Genomic DNA, 23,962 nt, shown 5'->3' with positions numbered 1-23,962 from the left:
TTGTGCTAAAACTCAGCTATAAACAGCAGACTCCAGTTATAGGAATAATAACTGTTATTTGGTTTTTCCTTTATGGCAAAGCAGAACGAGGTATAGTTGTTTTGTATTTGTATACTAGTACTTTGATGTTGTTTACTGAACTATGCTTTGAGTTTGTATTGTGAATGTGTGTATAATATGCTTTACATCCTTGTGATTGTTTACTCTGTGTTTATTTTTTTCGGTCTGTGTAGTTTTACGATGCAATTCGCAACACAGTGACAGGAAACAAGTAAATCATATGAATCGTTTTATACAGTTACAACGGGTTTTTGGCTTTTGGTCAAATAAATTACCATACAAGCATCAGTGAAAACTCTCTGCCTTCTTCTTTGATGCCATGAGGCCGCTACAGTCTCCATATCTTGAAATCTGGGAGAAGTTGTTTGTCTCCAGCCAAGACCGTCTGGCAGGAAAAACACAGGGAGACTGAAAGAGAAGAACAGTATTTCAAATTTGGGTCAATAATGGCAATTTCACAGAAATTTAATGTCTGTCACTGGTCTCCAGGTCTGGCCAAATCTTGTTGCAAAGCCGCTAGTTTCAACCAGATTTTTCCCAATTTTCAGTCTAAGACTACAGTCTGGTTGTAGCGACCCCATTTACCACCGTTTCAATCAAGTCAGCCAGCTTGGTGGGGTTTTGAGCCGCACTGACCACTTTCATCAATCGTCGATCATGTATCCAGCTGCAAACATCCCGGCAGGACAAGTGGGCTCTCCCAAGCCGAAACCTGTCAAGAAGATGGTGTCAATTACGTTCAGAGACCAGTTGATCAAATCCATAATTCCTTATTTGCTTAACACATGCAACTTCATTTATATGAAAATGTTTGATTTTTAAAAAGAGCCGTGCCTCCAAATTCCACCCCTAACCCTAGCCCTCAATGAGGGATGAGCTAATAATACTAAAAAGTAGAAATGAGATCGTACAAATTTATACGAATTAGCCACTAAATCAAAAAGTTACCAATTGCTGTGGGACTGTAGTGGTTCATTCATATCTCCTTTTAGATGAATGTGTGGTTTCAGACGTGAGCTATTAAAGGGAAGTCAGTCATAATCTTCCATAATCAGCATTATTGGACTGTTGCTATAACAGAAAAAGTGAAGTTAGTTGTGGATTCAGTCACATGTTTTTAAAACCAATAGAGGCCTTCCAATAAAACAACAATAATGAGAATCATGGCACTGAGGGAAATAGAAAGATTTTCTTTTTCATTTACTAAAATGTGTTGGACACTAACGATTGAACATATTTGAAACTATAAATTAAGAGTTAAGATGCAAAAACCTCTAAAAAATGTCTGCCCCTTTTGTTTATGTTTAGTTATTTCATGTTAAAATTGCTGAAAATACCCCATTCTTTGCTATAAAGATGGTTACTGAATTGAGTAATAGAAGTCTGAGAAAACTGCTAACTTTAGAAAAAAATTTCAGATGGCACTTAAAGGTTTTTGCATCTGAACTCTTCATATTTTTAAAAACTATACTTACCAATAACATAGACTTAAAGTTTTAATTTAATGTTTATTTAATCTGTGCAAGTTAATCCACTAAATAGTTTTTTTTTTGTTTATTTTGTTAAACTTTAATCAATGTCTGGCCATTCACTTTCAAGTTTGGTGTAGTGGTCCTTTTTTGTTGATGTCAGTTTGATATCTTCAGCCAAAAAGTTTTAACCATGCCCCTTTTTACGTTAGTTTGCTATGATTGAATGACATGCAAAGAAAGCTCCCTACTCAAATATTCCTTTTCAGGTGGAAGTACTTTAAGTAATCATACCAAAGTCCCTTTGAGTCAAGTCATTTCACTTGGCGGCCATCTTTGAAACACTTCTCTAGCAGTATGCTCGGGCATTCTGTCTGAATGGGGAAACATCAAATTCTTCAAAACTGTTTGCCAAGATTATGATTGCATTACATATTTGGAATCACCGATAAAATTTAACAACAACTGGCTCAAAGATTAATTTCTTAATGGTTAAATCAAAAAAATTGGCATTTTTTTTTTAGGTTGCCTGAGCTAATGTGCATGCACACTCAAAATGAATGAGATTACGACACCAACCTCAACACATTATCTTCTGAATAATGATCAAAATAATAAATAAATAAAAAATAAATAAACCAAAAAAAAAATTTTTTTTTCAAGTGTACTTGGTTCGGGGCTGCATGGTGGTGCAGTGGGTAGCACAATCGTCTCACAGCAAGAAGGTCGGTGATTCAAGCCCCAGCTGTGTCAGTTGGCATTTGCATGTTCTCCTCATGTTAGAGTGGGTTTCCTCCGGGTGCTCCGGTTTCCCCCACAATCCAAAGACTTGAGGTACAGGTGAATTGGGCATGCAGTGTATGTGAGTATGTTTAAGAGTGTGGTTGTTTCCCAGTGTGGTTGTTTCCTAGTGTTGGCCCTACAGATGGTTTTCAGAAGCAGGAACTGGAAGACCAGTCAGGATAGAGGGAAAAGTGAATGCAGCAATGTACAGACACATCTTGAATGAAAACCTTCTTCAGAGTGCTCTTGACCTCAGACTGGGGTGACGGTTCATCATCCAGCAGGCCAATGACCCAAAGCACACCGCCAAAATATCAATGGAGTGGCTTCACAACAACTCAGTGAATGTCCATGAGTGGTCCAGCCAGAGCCCAGACCTAAATCCTATTGAACATCTCTGAAGAGATGGCAGTACACTGTCACTTTCCATCCAACGTGATAGAGCTTGAGAGTTACTGCAAAGAGGAATGGGCAAAACTTCCCAAGAACAGGTGTGCCAAGCTTGTGGCATCATATTCAAAAAGACTTGAGGCTGTAATTGCTGCCAAAGGTGCATCAATAAAGCATTGAGCAAAGTCTGTAAATACTTATGTATATGTGATTACATTGTAATCATGGGGTATTGTGAGTAGAATTTTGAGGAAATAAACTAATTTAATCCATTCTGGAATAAGGCTGTCACATAAAAAATGTGGAAAAGAACTGTGAATACTTTTTGAATGCACTGTATGTTTGTATTTTTTGATTGGCTTCAGAGCAAACCACAGTTAAGCTGCAGTCACACTAGAGTTTGAGCCAGCGAATCTCTGTTGTACGATGCTGTGAAAAGGGGTGGGATTAAATAAGATGATTAAACATTAAAAAAAGTGAGTGATTGCTCCAGATTTTAAATTTCTGTCCAGGGAGGTCATGTTTTGATCCTTGATTGGTCTCACGCAGTCAACTGATGCGATTTCGCTGGTCAGAGTTCACCAAGCTTGAACTTTGCACCGCAGTGACCTCCGAAATTTGATGCATGACCTTGCAATTCCGGTCTGACGCATTTACATGCGTATGAATGGAAGTCTATGGGGAGACATGTCCAGTGTGACTACAGGTTCATCCAATGACTTGTCTAAATAACTTGCTTTTTTTATCTAATTAAGAATTTTAAACTGCAATTTAAGCTGACTGATAGTATCAAAATAACTAGAAAATTATTGATTATTTGCCATCATGGCAAAGACAAAATAAATTAATTACTAAACTATTATGTTTAAAAATGTGTTAAAAAAACTTCTCTCTGTTAAATAGCACAACGATATTTAATAAATTGTTTAATATTCAGAGGAGGGCTAAAAGTTTTGTCTTCAACTTGTACCTCACCTCCGTGAGGAAGACACTTAGTCATCACTTCTGCAGAAAAAAGCTCTATCTTTATGTACTCCAAAAATAAAACTGTCAACACACATCTCAGCTACATGTTCTACTAGGTCCAATCTGACTGGAGGCCGTAGAGCTGCAAGTCTTTCAGATAAACTTTCCACTTGTCACCGAGACACGGTCTGAAAGAAGGAAGTGGTATCTCTAGCTGTGATGTTGCTTCCTGTCCTCGTGTCTCACTGAGACTTTCCTGCCCTTTTTGTTGTAAAGAGGTCGAGGGTGTGTGGCCTCTACACTCACAACATCATCATCATCACGCGAAATACGACTACTGTGGATTACTAACTCAAGCCATGCTTTTTTCTGCATTGCAGCTTGCCTGAGCTGAGGGATCACTGGTTACAGACTTTACACAGGTGAGCACTCGTTTACAACTCTAACGTTTACTACATGTACTTTTACAACAGTTGGAAAACATGCAAATCAAGAAATTATGAAATTCAGTTTTGCCACATATCTACAGTTAAAGGGGTAGTTCACAAAAAAGAAAATTTGCTCAATATTACTCAATATTTAAGTGATTCTAAACCTTTATGAGTTTCTTTCATCTGTTGAACACAAATAAAAAAAATGTTAAACTGTTAGAAACCTGTAACCACTGACTTCAATTGACAAATACTATTAAAGTCAATGATTAGCAGTTTTCAGCTTTTTTCAAAAAAAAAAAAAAAAAAACTTATTTTGTGTTCAACTGAAGAAAGTACTTCATCAAGGTTTCAAACAAGTAAAGAGTGATAAAATGGTGACAGACTTTTAGTTTTTGGTTAAAGCTATCTAACTTTAATGCTGCAAAAGCAAATTAACATGTTTTCTAGCTGCTCAGGCTAGTTGAGATATTTGGTTTTGTTTACTTATTTTTACAGTAGTTGCAGAACTGAAATTTTGCAATTTGAAATGTGGTGACAGGAAAACTGTGGAGGCAAGGTTGTTAGCGGGCAGCACTTCCCCACCCCCCAGCGTCCTCATGAAGGTGCTGAGCGGCAATACCACGGTACACCTTCCTCTGATTCATTTACAGTACATTAGTGATCAGCAAAGGTCATAAATGCTTGGAATGGGATATTTCCCTTTTATCTCAGAGGATGTAAGTCTTTGGTCTGCAAATGTCTTTGGGTTTTGTGGTAGAAATACTGAACATTCACCTTGCTGTCTTACAGAATAAAACGCTAAGTGGAGATGGGATGGACTCTGACTTACTTGTTGATGTGAGTGATGTGTTTATTACTTCATTTTAGATATATGAAGGTACAAAAGCTGTCACTTGGGTGGTACCTTTTAAAATGGTACACATTTAAGTACGTGTCTATATGTAAAACATGGATGATTTTTGTTGTCACACCCTACTACTCCTTCATGTGCTCATGACAAACATGTGCCTGTTTCTAGAGCAACGGCAAAAACTCCGCCCTTTCAAAAGAGTTGCATAACCAGGAGGCACATGCACAGCAGCCGATTGGTAAGTTTAAACTATATAAAATGGCTGTTCAAAACCACATGTTTGGTTTGGTGCCCGCCAGTGAGAGAAAAAAACTGTGAAACTGAGTGGGAGCAAGAAAAAAAAAAAAAAGCTTGAGAACAAAGTTGTGAAAAACAAAGTCTGAAGGCTGACTATCATAAAAGGGATAGTTCACCTAAAAATGATCTTGGTCACACCTTTATAAACATGTTTATTCTGACTAAACTTTAAGAGAAAGATGAAAACATGTAAGCATTGACATCCATAGTAGAAAAAATAAAAGACCTTCTTCTGTTTTACAGAAGAAAGAAAGTCAGGATTGGAACATGTGAAGAATTTTTCTTTTTTGGTTGAACTATGCCTTAAAACCTTCAGTAAATGTAAACAATTCTTAATGTTTAACTCAATTACTAGAGGTTAACCATGTATCTCGCTTTGCCTCAGGGGAAAACGGAGGCAAAAAGTCCTTTAAAATCCCATTTAAGCTGAAGAGAAGCTCCACAAGCCCAAGTGTTACTGCTCATCCTGAGTCCAGTACAAAGAACTTGCTGTTCGGACGAAATCTCCAAGATGACACTGCGCTCCCAAAACCAATTGCTGTACGTCAATGTATTGTATTGATGCATTATTGTTGCTTGTGTATTTTTGGGGGGTCAGGAGCAAGCAATCTGTCTTCAAAACTACAGCTGCAATCATTGGGACATGTGATGGGTCTTTTTTTAGACGTTCTGCGATTTCTTGCTAGCCTTATCTAAACCTCAATCAGAGCTTTTCAAGATCTTTTTGATTCAGTATAGAAATACAAAACAACATTGAATTTTTGCCAAAACGCCCTTGCAAAAGAAAGAAATCGAAGAAACTGAAGTGAAATCCCTGCTGAAAAAACAGCATTTTCTGGTAAAGTATGTTTTGATGCTGGTCTTGCTGATTTCAATGCTAGTCTTGGTGGTCTCAAGGCTGGTCTTGCTGGTCAGGACCAGCATAAAAGAAAATTTGTTGACCACATCAAAGTGCACTGACAGACAGCTAACCTCCAGACTGAGTACTTCAGACAATCCAAAACTTAACATATTGACACAGATTAAATGTTTTTTGGATCTTCAAATGCAATTGGTGAAGTATCGCATGAGAAAGAAGTGATGGAAATGGCACATTTCATTAATATTATGTTTTTTTAAGCTTGAGGTGGTTTTGGACTTTGCAGAAAAGGGTTAAGGCAAATAATGGAATATATGGAAACACATTTGCCGAACAAACTCTATCGTAGCAAACATTACATCCATGTGAATAATCTGCTGTCACCATTATGCTTGTCTTGTTTACTGTTGGTAACTAGGTTACCAATACTACAGTCAGCCTCTCTAACAATTTAATGGAAACCTAATTCACATTTAGTGAGATTTTCTTTACATAATGATGGAAACCGGCAACACGGAGGCTCAGTGGTTACCACTGTCAACTCACAGCAAGAAGGTCACTGGTTCAAGTACCTGCTGGGCCAGGAGGCGTTCCTGTGTGGAATTTGTATGTTCTCCCCGTGTTGGTGTGGGTTTCATTCGGATGCTCCAGTTTCCCCCACAGTCCAAAGACATGTGGTATAGGTGAATTGAATATACAAAATTGATCGTAATGTGTGTGTGTGTGTGTGTGTGTGTGTGTGTGTGTTTGTGAAGGAATGTATGTGGGTGTTTATCCCGCTGGAAGGGCATCTGCTGCATAAAACATTTGCTGGAATAGTTGGTGGTTCATTCTGTTGTGGCGACCTCTAAAATAGAGACTAAGCTGAAGGAAAATGAATGAATGAATGAATGAATGAATGAATGAATGAATGATGGTAACCCAGCAATAAGATAACACAGTAACCCAACAAGATCCCACTGGTTGGTAGCGTCGATTGGTACAATGTGAATTGGCATTTGCACTGTCAAAACTAGAATGTGTAGAAAGTAAACAGGATGATTTTTGTTGTTGTTGTTGTTAAATGTTGTTGTTATGCTGACTATAGTTTCTAAAGTCTAAAATGTCTCTTTGTTTGTCCCTCAACAGGAAATACTCCTGTTGTTGTTCAGGAAGGGGCCAGTTACTGAGGGGGTCTTTAGAGTCTCATGTAACAGCAAAAACCTGCATACTCTCAGAAATCAGCTCAATTCTGGGGCTGAGGTGGACATGGATGCCCTGCCTGTGACACTCTTGGTTGGTTTGCTGAAGGTGAGTAATACCAAAGTCCCTTTAAGGCAAGTCAATTCACTCGACTGCCATTTTTAAAAGACAGTATGCCTAGGCTTTCTGTTTGAATGGGGAAACATCAAATTCTCCAAAACTGTGCCAAGCTTACGATTACATTACATATTTGAAATCACCAAATTCAAACTAAACTGTCTCATAAGTTTTGTTTCTAAACGGTTGAATCAAAATGAATTTTTCAGGTTGCCCAAGATAATGTGTCTGCGCACTCGAAAGAAATGAGATCACGACACTAACCTCATTTTTGACTGTTACACATTATCATCCTTTAAATAATGCCTTCGATCGCACTGGTCTTTAGAAGTAATTCCCAACTTGGTCTTGATGGCAAGTTCCCTCTCAAAATGTCAGCAACTCTTTGTTTACAAATTTGTGGGTCTTTGAGTACAGGATGGACTGCACCTCGCGTTCATTTCATACAGATTACAAAATCAAAAATACATTTGTTTTGCAAGTGTAGTTGGTTCATTTAAACTTAAAAAGATTGTAAACTTTATGTGGATCTGTTTTTCAAGTCTGTAAAGCAAGTAATCGCTAAGATTCCAGTACGTTTGTTGACCACAAAATTTTTCATAATAGCACATGTCTGGACCGTGTCCCTCCCCTGATGAAACGTCTATAGCGATCAATGATTGGCTATTATACTATAAGGCAGGGCTTCATTCACCATGTTGATCATTACAATTTTCCCATTCTAAACTATACAAGTGACATAGTCTTTGGTAATGCTCAGGGTGCGTCTCAATCAGCTACCTTATCCAGAAGTCAGTGCACTAATTAGGGACCCATTTTACTGTAAGTCCTGTCTCAATTGCAAAATTCTTCAAGCACTCTAAAATGTTTGCTTTTTGTAAAGTTGTGAAAATTAGGGAGCATCAATGCGTACTATGCAAATTTAACGGAAGTTCGGAAGCAGAAATATAAATCCCATAAATCAAATCATACGCAACCAAGCATAGTCTAAAGAAAGAAGATAGCTAGAATGAAGATAGCTAGACAGGTTAAAAACAATCTAGAACACTCAGAATTGTTTAGTGGTTGAAATGTTGCTGGTTTATATGAAACAAACAACTATTTAACTATAATGTTCTTTTAAACATTTTGTAAAAAGTAATATATGAAAAATGTTAGTTACTACTATTAGTTTCATGATCTACAATGAGGACATCACACTCAGTTGCCCAATGTGTAGTGAACCAAGCTCACAGTCCTTACCAGTGCATAATGTCACATATATAACCAATTGATCCACAACCTGATTGAGACACACCCTCAGTGTTTACGTTGGAAACAGTCTTTCCTATGCATGTCTCGCATCTACGCCCTTCTTTAATTTCTGATATGTCTAAGACTTAATGAGTCATTTCTGTGTTTTTAATTCACTGACAGATTTTTCTGAGGGAACTGCCTGGAGGTTTGCTGATGTCTGAGCATTATGAAAGCTGGATTGGTGCTCTGGAGAAAGAGCGGACAGAGGAGGTGCAAAGTGAGCTGAGAGGGTGAGCAGGACTTAACTTACAGTAAACTCACTGTAGTTTCGGGATGAAAAGAGAAACTGAGCAGATGCGGGGGCTGTCAAAAACAAAAAAGTCCCTGGCACAGACTGGGTGATAGTAACAGGGGGTTTCTTTGGACTTTCTATGTCCCCTTTAGAGATTTGTGAATAGGGAAATTAGAAGCTGACCACAAAATGTCAGAAAGATAGTTCTGCTTTTGTCCTTCCTCTCCAATCAAATCAAAGCCTGAGGAGATGTTCAAAGGACCTAACCGTTTGTTTTCCCATTGCTCTCAGAATGGCCGAGAAGTTGCCCAAAGCAAACAGTCTCCTCCTGCAGCACCTGTTGTGCCTTTTTCACCACATCAGCCAGCGATCAGAAACCAACAAAATGGATGCCAAGAATCTAGCTGTGTGCATTGCTCCAACCTTGCTGCATCGTGACAGCCAGCCCCTAGACGTAGATGTTGTGGAAAAGGTCAGATACTTGGGTTTTTGTTGACATGGCCTTTTTAAAATAAATTCTGAAATTATCTATTTGCCTGAGGTCCGGTTTCAACAGCACTTAACACAAAGCTGTAGTCTGAGCTAGAATGTATACCAGATGTCTCAGTAATGCAGCAATGTTTTTTATTTTTTTATGAGACACCTCTGCAATCTCGCTTTGACTAATCTGTTCATTTAAGATCAAAACTTGGCACTGTCATTTGCATGCGGTTTTAGATGCATAAAAACCACAATACCAAAAGCACCGTGACAGAGTTTGCAAACACTACTTAGTGCGCTGTATTAAATAGACTTTCTTTTCTCTTTTAGGTCACAAAACTTATACAGTTCCTGACTGAGAATTGCTGTGAGATATTTGGACATGATATCCTGACGTTGTTTGGGGATCTAGAAGATCGGAAGGCCACTGACAAGTCGGGTAAATAAATATGAAACATTGAAAATATGAAACCATTCCTAAAGTTACATAATCTATGGATCATCAGTTAGCACTTTCTGAAGCAACAACTCATAGTATGTGTCTTGATTCAAAATTATTAAATAATCTTACCTACAGAATCAAGAGCCCTGTTTATGATTTTGAGGTTGACCACACGCAAGTCTGAACAGGATGTTCACCAAACTGTTATTGTAAATAGCTACTATTGCATTCAGACAACCTGAAAACATGAGTCTTTCTGTGCCACCAGTGTAGCCAAATTAAATTAAATCACAAATAAAAAAAAAACATCATAAGATGGTCACTATGGTTTGAAATTAGTAGCTGCTTTGGTAACATTTTGAACCAGCAACAAATCAGCTAATAGTCATCATATCAGTTTCAATTTTTTGGAGCACTTTAAAATGGTGGGATGTTGTAACCCAACTTTGGGTCAAATATGAACAAACTCAATGTTGGCCCTGCTAAAAAATCCAGCTTAATCCAGCCTAGGTTGGTTGAGTGATTTTAGCTGGCTGACTAGCCTGGTTTTAGAGGGGGTTTGGCCATTTCCAGCTATTTCCAGCCTGGTCTTAGCTGGTTAGGTTGGAAAATGATTCTTTCACATGTTGCTGCAATGGTATTAAAGTAGAGTTGTCAAAAGTATTGAGTTTAAAACCAATCAATACCTAAATTTATCATTTCTCGCAAACAATTCAGAGCTTTTGAGTACTTGAGTTCTTAAACACTGTTGATTGGCCAGTGTGTTCACATGCTCAAAATAAATGACTGTGATTGGCCATGAAGGTCATCAAGCGTGAAGATACACAGACACTGGAGTATTTCAAACCAGTTGAATTCTAGTCTAATGACCAGTGAGTTCTAACTTATCTAAATGGGTCCAAGACTAATCAGCTACTATGTTCCAAAACAAGCTTGATCATCTAGAACTGGTATAACAGATTGTTAGCTGATGGTCTACTACAGCTATGGGAGGCCAAATCTTGTAGAATTTAGCTTCAAACCTAATCAGACACACCAGAAACTGCTAATCATAGTCTTCATGGTTACTGTAAGGCAGTGGTTGCCAATTTTAGTCTAGTTTAATGACCAGTAAATTCTAACTTATCTAACCAGATTTAAGATTGATCAGCTACTATGTTCCAAACCCAAGCTTAATTGCCTAGAAGTGGTATGCGCATTGTTAGCTGATGGTCTACCACAGTCATGGGAGGTCAGAGTCTTATAGAATTTAGTTTCAACAATAATCAGAGCCACCAGAAACAGCTAATCACTGTCTTCAAGGGTAGTGTAAGTCAGTGGTTCCCAATTCCAGTCTAGTTTAATTACCAGTGATTTCTTATCTAAACGGGTCCAAGATTGATCAGCTACTATGCTCCAAAAACAAGCTTGAATACATAGAACTGGTATGAAATAAGATTTGTTTAAGGTCTACCACAGTCGAGGGACCCCAATGTCCTGTAGAATTTAGCTTCAACCCAAATCAAACACATCACAATTACTGACTTCAGGATTACTGTAAGGCATTGCTTCCCAATTCTGGCCTGGGACCACCGCCCTGCACATTTTCCTTACATAAAACACCGTCTTCCTTACATAAAACAATTGATTCTCATCACCAGTTCATTAACATAGAATTTCATGGACTCATCCTTATACGTCAAATTAAAAATTAATACAAAATGTGCAGAGTGGGGAGGCCCGAAGATTCAAATTAAGAACCACTGCTGTAAGGCTACAGACAGGTGAGTTTGATCATGGTTAGGGCAGAACTCTGTAGGATGGTGATGATCCAAAAATGAGGTCTCCCATCTCTGGTCTACCAACCAGAACAACCTCATGATCAACTGGAATAAAATAAAAAAGGACTAGCTCACACAAAAATGAATATTCCTTTGTGAATAACTCACCCACATGTTGTTTTAAATGTCTTAGATCTTTGCTTAACTGTAAATAATATTATTTTAGAAGACATCCTAGAGCTCTATGATTCTCCATAAACAGCAATGATCCTGACTCATTCAAAGTCCAGAAATGTACAAAAAAACATTATCAAAATCGTCCATGTGTTCAATTGGAATATTATGAATTTACAAGAATACTTTTGTGTGCGATTAAAACAAAGATATCAACTTAATTCAACAATTCCTTTAGGTTCATGAGCACTGTGTACTGATGTATACCCCTCATGCCAGCACTTCCTCTATTTGAAACAAAGCACAGGCACATCCGAGGTATACATCAGCAGAGCGACCAAGTGCAACATTCAAAAAGAGCACAGCAGTCTCGAAATTGTGTGCCCTATGCTAAGAATCTGTTGAAAAAACTCACATTTTGAGGTCTTTTTGGTATTTTTCTGGACTTTGCACAAGTCTGGACCATTGCTGTCTATGGATAATGAGGGAGCTCTCAGGTTTTATTCAAAATATCTTAATTTGTGTTCTGAAGATGAATGACAAATGGAACTAAATAAGGTTGAGTAATTAATTGTATTTGTTTGGGTCAACTAACCATTGTTAGTTCCATGTAATAAACATGTTAGTGCTGCACGATTAATCGATAAAAGATTGCAATCTCGATTCCACCCCCTAGACGATCTTAACCCAGCATTTCTACGATTTTGCCAATCATATTTTCAAGTTATGGAGAGAAGCAAAGTCTTCATACTGTTCTACATACGTTGCTCATTGCAACGTGGACACCTCTAAATGGTGTTGAAAGAGTCACATACTGTATTAATAAGGCATAATTTACAGAAAAATGTCATTTCTGGCTTCATGTAATAATGTATTCGCGGCCACGAAATCACACGTCACATGAGCTGCAGACCGTAGGCTGTTACCACAAAGAGGGCGTGCATGCCTGTGAATGAAGCCTACTTTAGTGAACAGAACTTGCATAGGCTGTAACTAACAGCTAATAAAGTTACAAATAACATCCAGTTTGTGGCACAGACTGATTGTTTGGGAGCCCCGTGAAAAGTAAGAACCGCATTTAGCAATGAAAATAAAACCGAAATTGTGCACATCATTTAAATAATCATATTGTTTTGTAGAGTTACGATTAAGACAAGCATTTAATATGTTTTTCTGTCATAGCAAACTTAAAGTATTGTGCATGAGAATAAATGTTTAACACTGTCAGTATAACTACTCTATCATATAAATTGCTGAATATAATGCAAGAAAGAATCTGATAATGACAAATGTCTGATTTTACCAGTAGAATTTTTTTTTCTAATAATGTTTAATAATGTTGTCAATAACAAATGACAAGCATATGTCTCAAACATAATATTTTTCAGAATAATGAACAGCTGTATTTTGATGTCATGTGCATTAATGACCAGGACATATTGTAAGTCTGTTTAAGTCCACCATTCAAAGTCAATTCAAAAATTTGAATTTTAACTAACAGTAGACCTACACATAACAGTATTAGTATTGTTTTACCATATGTTTGAGAAATAACAATAATAATAGGCTACTCATATTAACCTATATTTTACATGTACAGAATTGTGAGAAAATTGTGATCTTTATTTTAAGTAAAAGAACCCTGATTCTCATTTTAGCCAGAATCCTGCAGCTCTAAAACATATTAGACCAAGTTTCACAAGACAGCTACCAAATTAGCTTGGATTTTTCTGCAGGAAAAAGTTCCTTCTGCCAACTGATGATCTTACCTATTGGCTAGTCAGCATCATTGAACAAACAGAGCATTGTAAGCATGAAAGAGCCACCCAGACCTTTAACGCCTAAATTATTCTACACAGATTCAGCCTCCTTGATGTCCCCTGATATATCTTTCGAAGTCCACCAACATGACTCTGCATACGACAGCACAGATCCTGATGCGGATTGTGACTGTGTGGAAGCTGAGAGCTATGAAGAAGGCATGATGGCACATGGGAGCCTAGGCCTAAGCAAAAAGGGACGCTCTGACATTCAGTCTTGTTCCTCTGATGCTATATTTGACACATTCACCAAAACTTTCAGCCGACGAAGCTCTGAGCCCTCCATTTTATCTACTCTCCCTATAACGGGTTTGAGAGAGCTTGCTCGCAGCCATGATGACTTTTCAACAGAGAAGGAACACTTTGACAATCAGCCGCTTAAAAAGCAGAACTCAGATGACTCTTTCCTGCTTCCCAACCGCTCTGAGAACAGAAGATCCCTCAAAAAACTGGCTGGGAGTTTTAACATGGACTTGCCTATCATTGTGTCTTCTCCAACATCTAAGATTGGTTCCTGTCCATCATTCTGTTCCTCAGATAGCAGCTCCTCAAATCACTCAGAGCAGTCAAAAACTCCTTCACCTCTGCCATCCCCTGCAAACCCTCGCAAAACCCAGTCCACCAGGCATGCATCGTTCATGATTAAATCTAGACATAACCATGCTCAAGGCGACCAAGAAGTTACCCGCCGATCCCTCTCAATGAGAGCCAAGAGTCTCGGAAACTTTACATTTAACAGAAGCAGCCTGAAGAAAGGGGACTCTCAGAAGGAAGTGGTCTTCCCATGTGAAACTCTCCAGGAGGACTCGCAAAATGAGACAGAGAACCCAGATGAACTTGTTCGCCGTCGACGACCTCTTTCTGCCATTGAAGTCTTCCAGCAGGTGGACAGCCGGATGCCATGCAGCCCCCCGTCCTACGAACAGGCACTTCAGACTGGAGTTCACCAGGCCCCACCACAATACAGAGAAATGACAGTCCAACACGCCAGAGAACTAGGCAAGAAATCTCGTCCCATATCCATGAACGACAACCTACTAGACATTTACAAAGTAAACGAGTCCACAGAATGCTTAGAAACATTCACAGAGAGCATTCAATTAGATAAACCGCAGCTGGTGACATTCCGGCAGAGGGCCATGTCCGAGTCGGTATCCCAGTTGAAACATGAGAAAGTGTCACGCAGGTGTAGTCAGCCTGTTTTTGAGGAGTTCTCCTATGCTAAGGAATCTTATGTGTAAGTGATTCTTTCTTAATTGCAATATTAAACGCCTTATTAAAGGATCAGTTCACCCACATTTTTAGTTATGCTATTAATTATTTACCATCATGTCATTTTAACTCCTCTTCAGAACACAAATGAAATATTTTAGATCAAATCTGAGAGCTTCCTCATCCTCCGTAGGCAGCAATGGTCCTGAGTTAAAAGTCTTGAAAAAGAACCAAAAACATTGTCAAAGCATTCCATATGACCTTAGTGGTTCAACTGTAATCATACGAAGCTACAAGAACACTATTGTGCACCAAAAACATGTCATATTGTTCGTAGTAAATGTCCACCCTGATCTAATGTAGTAGACATAGCCAAAAGGTTTTTACAGTTTTTATGTGCACAAAAGTGTTCATGGAGCTTCGAATGACTACAGTTGAACCACTGAAGTCACATAAAATGCTTTGACAACTTTGTTGGACTTTTATGGACTTTTGGGTACTGTTGCCATCTATAAAGGATGAGGGAGCTCTCAGATTTTGTCTAAAATACCTTAATTTATGTTCTGACAATGAACGAAGGGATTTAAGTGATATGAGGGAGAGTAATTAATAACAGAATTCTCATGTTTGGGATGAACTAATCCTTTAATATTTTAAAGTGAAGTGTGCGATTTTTGTGCAAAAAAATCCTCAAGGAAATCTGCAACTGTTTCCCAAACTCTTTCCATCGGTCCAATAGTCCAACCCTAAACTCACTTCGTTGGTTAACCCACTGTTGCTATGTCAAAATAAGGTACTCATACTTTGCTGCATTGGTTGCCACTATCTTTCCCTACCAATCGCTTGCTTGTTAATATGCTGTAAAATGTGAGTTTGTTTGATTATTAATACTTTTCAAGCATCACACTGAGCACTCCTGCAAACGTAATGTGGAATGTGATTAAATAAGATTAATTTGACTGCATTCTAATACCAAACAGGACTTTAAGTTTATTTGAGATAGGATAACCTATTTTAATATAGTGAAACTGCACACTTTAGCTTTAAAATACCTTGCTAAGCTGAACTGTAGTGACACATTAAATGTGTTACACTGATCTCATATGCTAATATTGAATCTTGCCAGTATGAAGCTATGTAAATAGTTACAGTAATTAAATTGTACAACATAAAAAATAGTCTGCAATTTTGATGTAGTATGTACAGCTGTAAAATACAATATTTCTGTATAATTTACTCTTTATTTCACTACAATAAAAATCTTTAAGGCCACATGCTTTGTGTCTGAGTTTCGATTTCATATTCAAAATGAATAACGTCTTAATTATATCATAAAAGAAGTCGAAGTTATGTTTTGAACATATGCAAGACGCAAGATTCTCATTGAAGTCAAACAAGTTTGGTGATGGAAAAATCATGGTTTAGGGTTACATTCAGTATTAAGACATGCAAGAGATCTGCAGAGTGGATGGCAACATCAACAGCCTGAGGAATCAAGACATTTGTGCTGCCCATTATATTACAAACCACAGAAGAAGGCAAAGTCTTCAGCAGGATGGCACCCCTTCTCATACTTCAGCCTTCACATCAAAGTTCCTGAAAGCAAAGAAGGTCAAGGTGCTCCAAGATTGGCCAGCCCAATCACCAGATATGAATATTACTGAGCAAGTCTAGGGTAAGATGGAGGGGGCATTGAAGATGAATCCAAAGAACCTACTGTATTATTTCTGTTAAGTGGCAAGACTTAACAAAGTCAGACCTTACTGTCCTAATTAAATAATTATTGAATTATTGTTATTTTGCACATTCATTGTTTAATTTTATGATGAAGTAATAACTTTAATGTGAAAACAGCATAAAAATTATTTTGTATTTATAAAATTATGACAAAATTAAGTAAATAATCATTATATTTTCATTTCTTTGGAATTAATATTCAACAGAAAAGGGTTAAATAGTTTATGAGGAACTAAAAGAGACCAGTGCTTTCATAAAGACGGCAGTTTAAACTGCCTTGTTCCCCATCTCTGCAAAGGGTTGCATAACATAGAGAACAAAATGTCATTGAGAACAGTGTGTTCTGCGCTAGAGAGGAAGTCAGCGATCGTGGACTGATTTGGTTTTTCGCTGAATTCAGTCTGCCATCTCACGTCTATAGATATGTTCCTATTTCCTCCTCTTTCAGCCTTACTAAGAAACCATGCTAAGTGACATTTGACACACTGCACACTGTTTCTAACAGATAATGCGCACATGTGCAAACTTTTACTTTACCTTAAAGTTAAACTTTACTCACCCTTGGGCTGATTCAAAGCTATGTATGAGGTTTCCTGTGGAGCACAAAAATAATAGAAAGTTAGCTTCTATTGTCAGTAAAGATTTATACAGACACGTCTAGTTAGGTTATCATATTATCTAATATGAAATTCACAGTGAACTCTTCAATTCGATCTAGTAAACACTGATTAAAAGAGACAGAGCTAGAGACAAATATTACATAACAGAACTGTGAATGGTAGCATGTGTTTGTAGTTGCGTAACATCTCTGTTGTGTTCATTATACAGCAATAAATGGACGCTTTATGTAATGAATGCTTTATCAATGGTTAAAGTTAAACTAACAGCCAATTAGTGACTACTCAATGACATAAGCATTACCAACAAATCTAAATAGGGAACAATGATAATGGATATTAGCAAACAAAAACCCAGTTAGACCAACAGGCAAACATGAAAAGCAATTACAAGGACTCAAAAAAGACATTCTAAAAATAAAATGAGTGACGACACAAAACAAAGATCAAATGCAACTGACTGCACACACACTACTGAATATGTAATAAGTGAAAACAATGAGAAGTATGTGTATGTAATGAGGAAATGTAGGGTTGACCATTTTCTTGGAGTAACATCCAAAGCATGAGCAAAGTAGTCAGTAGTGGTATAATTTTGCAGAAACTCAAATAATGTGATATATTAAAGCAATCAAGCAGAACCACTCAATTATCAGTTTCTCTAGTTATAGCAATGTTTCTGGAAGAAATATTTCACCAAAACTTCTTTATTAATTTTTTATTACACTTTAATTTTAGTGCACTCTAAATCTTATTTATTCATTCATTCATTTTCGGCTTAGTCCCTTTATTGATCCGGGGTCGCAACAGCGAAATGAACCACCAACTTATCCAGCATATTTTTTTGCAGTGGATGCCCTTCCAGCTGCAACCCATCTCTGGGAAACATATACACACACTCATTTACACACACACACACTCACTCATACACTACGCAAACATCCCAAGGCTCCCGGAAGTTGCGGGAGTATTCCGCAAATGCATAGAGACTCCCGGATGCCCGCAAATGAATGATAATCTCCCGGAAATCGCGTGTCTCCCGCCCAGTCCTTAAATAAGGTGCCCACCCCCTCTCCACCGCATACCTCGTAGCTCTTCGGGTATGTCGCCTGCAACTCACCCCCACCGCTCATCAGGTACGTCTAGCGTGCACACGTCCCTACTATCCCACATAGAAACGCAGAGGCTCGAACCAGCAACCTTCTTGCTGTGAGGCGACAGCACTACCTACAGTACAACTGCGTCACTCTAAATCTTAGTTTAATTCAATTAATTTACATTTTGCAATGCATTATTATTCGGCTGGAATGACAATCAGCACATCCAAGTCCGAGGCCATGGTGCTCCACCGGAAATAGGTTGTTTGCCATCTCCAGGTTGGAGGAAAGTCCTTAGCCTAGGTGGAGGAGTTCAAGTATCTTGGGGTTTTGTTCACGAGTGAGGGAAGGATGGAACGTAAGTTTGACAGGCAGATTGATCCAGCAGCAGCAGTAATGCGGTCGATGTACCAGTCCATTGTTTTAAAGAAGGAGCTGAGACAAAAGGCAAAGTTTTCAATTTACCGTTCAATCTACGTTCCTACTCTCACTTATGGTCATGAGCTTTGGGTCATGTCCGAAAGGACAAGATCACAGATACAAGTGGCCAAAATTAGTTTTCTTTGCAGGGTGGCACGGTGCAACCTTTTGAATAGGGAGCTCAGAGTAGAGCCGCTGCTCATTCACATCGAGAGATGTCAGCTGAGGTAGCTCGGGCATCTGTTTCGGATGCCTCCTGGACGCCTACCTAAGGAAGTGTTCCAGGCATGTCCCACCGGAAGGAGGCCTCGGAAAAGATGCAGGACACACTGGAGAGTCTCTCAGCTGGTCTGGGAATTCCTCAGGATCTCCCCTGAGGAGCTGGAGGAAGTGTCTGGGGAAAAGGAAGTCTGGGGTTCTCTCCTAAAACAGCTGTCACCGCATCCCAGCCTGGAAAACAGTGGAAAATGAATGAATGAATGCAATAAAAATTATCAAACGCTACATACACCTTTCCAAAAAAACAGTATTATGGTATGGTTTAGACTATAAAACAGAGAGAAAGGATGCTAATATTGTCATACATTTACTTACAATTGTCCTTCACCATCTAGCTTACCAGCCACCCTGTACACTACCTGACAAAAGTTTTGTAGTTGATCCTAATTATAAGAGCAACAAATAATAACTTAACTTTTGGTTGATCATTTGGAAAAGTGGCAGAAGGTCAATTTTCTAATGAATCATCTGTTGAACTGCATCCCAATCATCACAAATACTGCAGAAGACCTGCTGGAACCTGCATGGACCCAAGAATCTCACAGAAATCAGTCAAGTTTGGTGAAGGAAAAATATGGGGGCGTGCAAGAGATCTGTAGAGTGGATGGCAACATCAACAGTCTGAGGTATCAAGACATTTGTGCTGCCCATAACATTACAAACCACAGGAGAGGGCAAATACTTCTGCAGAGCGCTCCTTCTCATACTTCAGCCTCCACATCAAAGTTCCTAAAAAGCAAAGAAGGCGCTCCAAGATTGTCCAGCCCAGTCACCATTTATAAACATTATTGAGTATGACAAGGGTAAGATGAAGCAGGAGGCATTGAAGAGAAGTCCTGCAAGAACGCTTTCTTTGCCATTCTAAATGACTTTATTAATAAGTTATTTGAGTCATTGCAGAGATGTATGGATGCAGTCCTCCAAGCTCATGGGAGTCATACATAATATTAATTCTGTTTCCACTGCAGCATGAATTTATATTCTAAACTGTACAATATTTTTGGTCAAGTGACAAGACTTTTACTTTGACAAGTAGTGTAAATCATTGTTTTTCTGGTTCGACCTATAAGTACAGCCCAAAACATGACAATAGTTGATCATTTCCAGCAACAATAATTAGTGAAATATGAATATCTGTGATGTTACCTTGCGTCTGCCACATCTGGACTAAAAAGCTGTGCATAAACACTCCGAATGGATGATTGCCCACTGAATTGAGAATGTATGTTCTGTGCGTTACTGAGTAAATATCTTTCCATACCAGCAGGTGGCAGTATCTGTATTGTCATTCCACAAAGGGAACAAGAAGCATATGCATCTCACACTAGGTGAAAGACAAATAGAGTGGAGGAACTATGACGTCACTTTGTAGGCTAATTGGCTGCTAGCATAAAACTGGTTCCCTCATGAAAATCCCTATAGGATTTGCATAGGCTTTTCGAAAATTGCAAATAATAAGCTGTGTTCAAACACTGTTCATTACAATTACACATTTTGTTTTGGATCTTAAATACAAACGTAGGAATTGAAAAGCTAACATTAGGCTATTAACGGGGCGCTCTCGGGGCGCTCGTCTGTGACGTCAGCCCCACCCTGCCACAGACAACTTATCAAGCTTGTTTTTAGGAATAATGTCCATGACAAAAAGTTAATCTCTCTGTTTATTATATTACAATCCACGGTATATAATATAAACAATTAAATACACAAAAACACAAAGACCTATGTGCCTTTTGGATCGTTTTTACATGGGAAATACATCTGTTTTGGTTTACGGTTGTTCTAAAAGTTTTTAAACTGTGTGTATAAATTTGCCTACATAGTATTATCATGCAGTTATTTTGCATTGCATGTAGTATTATGCATTGCAGTTATGATCGAGTTAAATGTGTTCAGATGAAGGAAAAAAGATGAAAAATCACTTGATCACGTGAAACTGACAGTTAACATGAATGTATTTTACACATTTATTCACACATTTGCATTAGTGAGAGCAGGAAAGAGACAGGCTGCACTAGTAAGCAGTACCTTCATAATACTGTTTATTAAAATAAATGATCAAATGAATCTGTTGCGACAGCCTTTACAAGTGAAGGAATTATCTACACACAATCTAAATTCCCGATAATAATACTACAAACTATAAGATACTATTCATGAAAATACCTAAATAACAGACAAATCCAAATGTCCAGCACAAGCGAGCTGCGCTCCAGACCAGATCAGCTTAATGACGTATAATGTCCCCGACACTGCCTGCATTCCAATTTAGCAACTTGATAGCAACAGTCCTTTTAAAGAAGTATAACAAATTTAAAAATTCAAGAGTGTGCTGTAACTGATGTGTTTTGTGTCGTAGAACAAAACGTGAAAGTATCTTCAGTTTGTGTTAGCCACAAACCTTATTTAAGCGATTTTACTGAAACCCCATTGAAAAAACCCATTGACTTTGGTACGAGGGAACCGGAACTGCTAAAATGCTGACTCGCTTCAGGGTTTTTGCATACAAATTGACGTAATAGTTCCTCCACTCTATTCTAAATAAATAGCCCTATAGCAGGCTACAAGTGTTCACCAAATAATTTTTTGCAGTGCAGAAATGGGAGCAGTGTTCTAAAGCTGAACGCTTCTCCAACTGTCAAAGGCTGCCTCCAAAATCGTATACTTCCCTACAATATAGTAAGTTACACTTTGCTAGCCGAGTAGTATGTCTGAAATTACAGTATTTGAAAAACTGTATGTGAGAAATGCCCGGATGGCGTACTACTTCTAGCAAGATTATGAAGAGCACATCCAATTGATGCTATGCTAGGTATTGATACCTGATATCGACAGAGGTACATTGAAAACTTCATTCATACTACTCACATCCATACTATAAAGAATGTATTTTTCTTATGATCAGGCAGTAAATTCTAAGTCAAATGTAGTGACTACTCGTGTAGTGTGCGATTTTAGATGCAGCCAAAGCATTTAAGAAACGCTGAGCGCTTAGCACTGAGCATAAAATGCATGCTCATTGCCTGGTAATGCAGCTGGCGTTTTAAAAACATACCGCTTCCATTGACAACAACAGAAAAAAAATTTCAGCTGGCATTTCTCAAGCACAAAAATGCTTTGGTGGACATGGACCCTCGATCTAGATCACAGGTGTCAAACTCAGTTCCTGAAGGGCCGCAGCTCTAATTATATTAGTTCCAGCCCTGATTAAACACACCTGACCAAGCTAATTGAGTGCTTTAGGCTTGTTTAATACAGGTAAGTGTGTTGAAGCAGGGCTGGAACTAAACTCTGCAGAGCTCCAGCCCTCCAGGAATAGAGTTTGACACCCCTATTCTAGATGCTGAAATTGGGAACCCTCCTTCGACTTAAGCCAAAGGAGAGATAACGTATGAACCACACCAAACAAACCAGCTGGACTGACACACTCAGGTCTGAGTGTGTACTTAATCAAGTGACCAGAAGGTCATGTTCACTACACTTGTGTGAGCACTAAGAACTGATACCATTAATCGGTTACAAATGCACCCCTTCGGTTCACGGTTATCCGATTATTTTATATTATTCCCTTTTTAAAGCACATGTGCAGGCTCTAAAATATATATTTTCCTTTACAGCCGTACGCCGGAGATCCGGCACGGTGCCGGAATAATTTAAGCCCTGTCTACTGATGAAAAAAAGGCACCTATGTCCTCAATGGCCTGATGAGAGTAAGTAATCTAACTAAAGTAAAGTAAAATTACATTTTTGGGTGAATCTCTTTAATGTTTTATCAATAAGGACTGATGTGAAAAGTGTGTGCATTATCCGGCTGAAGAAGTCCACTTTCACCAGGCAACACTGATTTTGGGTGTACCTGATCTGCAACAATGTCTATATTTAGGTGTCCCATGTTAAAAGGATAGTCCACCCAAATATGAAAATATACTCATTATTTACTCACCCTCAGGTGGTTTTAATCCTTTGAATGACCGGTCATAATGTTTTGACTAATCAGTATTTCTATTTTTGTGCTCCACACTTGGCAGATAATTTTACTTAGTTAATTTATTTAAAAAAATAAATATTTAATATTATTTTTCTGATAAAGAAATTACATCTTGATTTAAGATTTGTACATATATTTGTACTTGAAATACAATAAAATAGTAAAAAAAAAAAAAAAAAAAAAAAGCATTTGTGCAATGTGAATGAATGAATTAACTATTTAAACAGCGCATGCATGTTAAAAAGTGATAGGTGAGTGAAAGAAACTCTGGGTTTACTGAAGAAAACTAACTAACCAGGTTAGTTTCATAGAGTAAGATACCATGGTGACTGACTATGAGTTACCTCCTTATTAGAAACGTGCTGGACTTATACCTTACTTTTTGATATACCTCCCATTATGAAACAGAAAATCCAGAGTTTCCATCATTTCAGGGTTAACATATTATTTATATATTATATATAATTATTATAATTATTTATATATTATATATTAGCTTTATTTAGTAAATGCATCCATCCTTTCTCTAACGTTTTAACATTTATGAAATATTGCCAAACATATTAATAACCGTGAATTAAATTATTAAAAGTGTTGCATAACGTTACCTCTGTGTATTTTGGAACAAAGTGCTGTCATGCCTCAGCGTAGTGAATGTTTTTTTTTTTTTTTTCAGTTTACACAATTACTGACATTTGAATAGATAATAAAAGTTAAGTACCGTTATAGCAAGCTTTAAATTGAGTTAAATGCTCTGGAAAACAAAAACAAAAATCTGACCACATGGGATGTCCATTAAAATGAGTGCAAGGTAGTTCCGAAAAGGTTAACTGTGTCCCCTTATTAGTTATTCAGACAGTGCGCTCAATTATTAATAATTAATTTGAATATTTATTAAGCAGATTATAAGCATTTACACTAGTTAACGTTAGCCACTTTATTAGACATGCAACTTATGGCCGGAAGTAAACAAAGCAGGCTGCGGTTGCTGGATACAGTTG

General features: G+C 37.9%; 2 protein-coding genes and 1 long non-coding RNA gene across 8 annotated transcripts in view; 2 read left to right on the top strand and 1 right to left on the bottom strand.

The window, feature by feature from the left end:
* Positions 1-16,095, top strand: part of tagapb (T cell activation RhoGTPase activating protein b) — a 74,445-nt gene extending 58,350 nt beyond the window's left edge. For 2 of the 6 annotated variants that reach the window (XM_087296633.1, XM_087296634.1), the window contains 10 exons: positions 4,049-4,090; positions 4,641-4,725; positions 4,892-4,939; positions 5,121-5,190; positions 5,635-5,789; positions 7,237-7,398; positions 8,824-8,933; positions 9,227-9,407; positions 9,746-9,854; positions 13,180-13,227. In XM_087296633.1, coding sequence (XP_087152759.1) covers positions 4,049-4,090; positions 4,641-4,725; positions 4,892-4,939; positions 5,121-5,190; positions 5,635-5,789; positions 7,237-7,398; positions 8,824-8,933; positions 9,227-9,407; positions 9,746-9,854; positions 13,180-13,184 — 967 coding nt within the window. In that variant the 3' untranslated portion in view covers positions 13,185-13,227. Of the gene's footprint in view, positions 1-3,966; positions 4,091-4,640; positions 4,819-4,891; positions 4,940-5,120; positions 5,191-5,634; positions 5,790-7,236; positions 7,399-8,823; positions 8,934-9,226; positions 9,408-9,745; positions 9,855-13,179; positions 13,228-13,650 lie in introns of those variants that run through there. The other 4 variants (XM_087296631.1, XM_087296632.1, NM_001365334.1 and 1 more) reach the window with 4 other exon arrangements.
* LOC137488715 (uncharacterized) overlaps positions 1-23,962 on the top strand; it is a 731,364-nt gene that overhangs the window by 270,479 nt on the left and 436,923 nt on the right. The gene's annotated exons all lie outside the window — the stretch shown is intronic.
* Positions 222-23,922, bottom strand: LOC141379257 (uncharacterized). Its single transcript, XR_015518226.1, has 6 exons — positions 23,570-23,922; positions 18,963-19,144; positions 17,120-17,153; positions 1,009-1,131; positions 697-772; positions 222-468 (listed from the first exon to the last, which is right to left on the bottom strand). It is a non-coding gene; the product is annotated as an uncharacterized LOC141379257 (long non-coding RNA).

Source organism: Danio rerio, chromosome 20 (genome assembly GCF_052040795.2).
Source record: "Danio rerio strain M-AB ecotype USA chromosome 20, GRCz13ab, whole genome shotgun sequence".
Classification (NCBI taxonomy): domain Eukaryota; kingdom Metazoa; phylum Chordata; class Actinopteri; order Cypriniformes; family Danionidae; genus Danio; species Danio rerio.
This window is presented reverse-complemented; position numbering and strand designations above follow the sequence as displayed.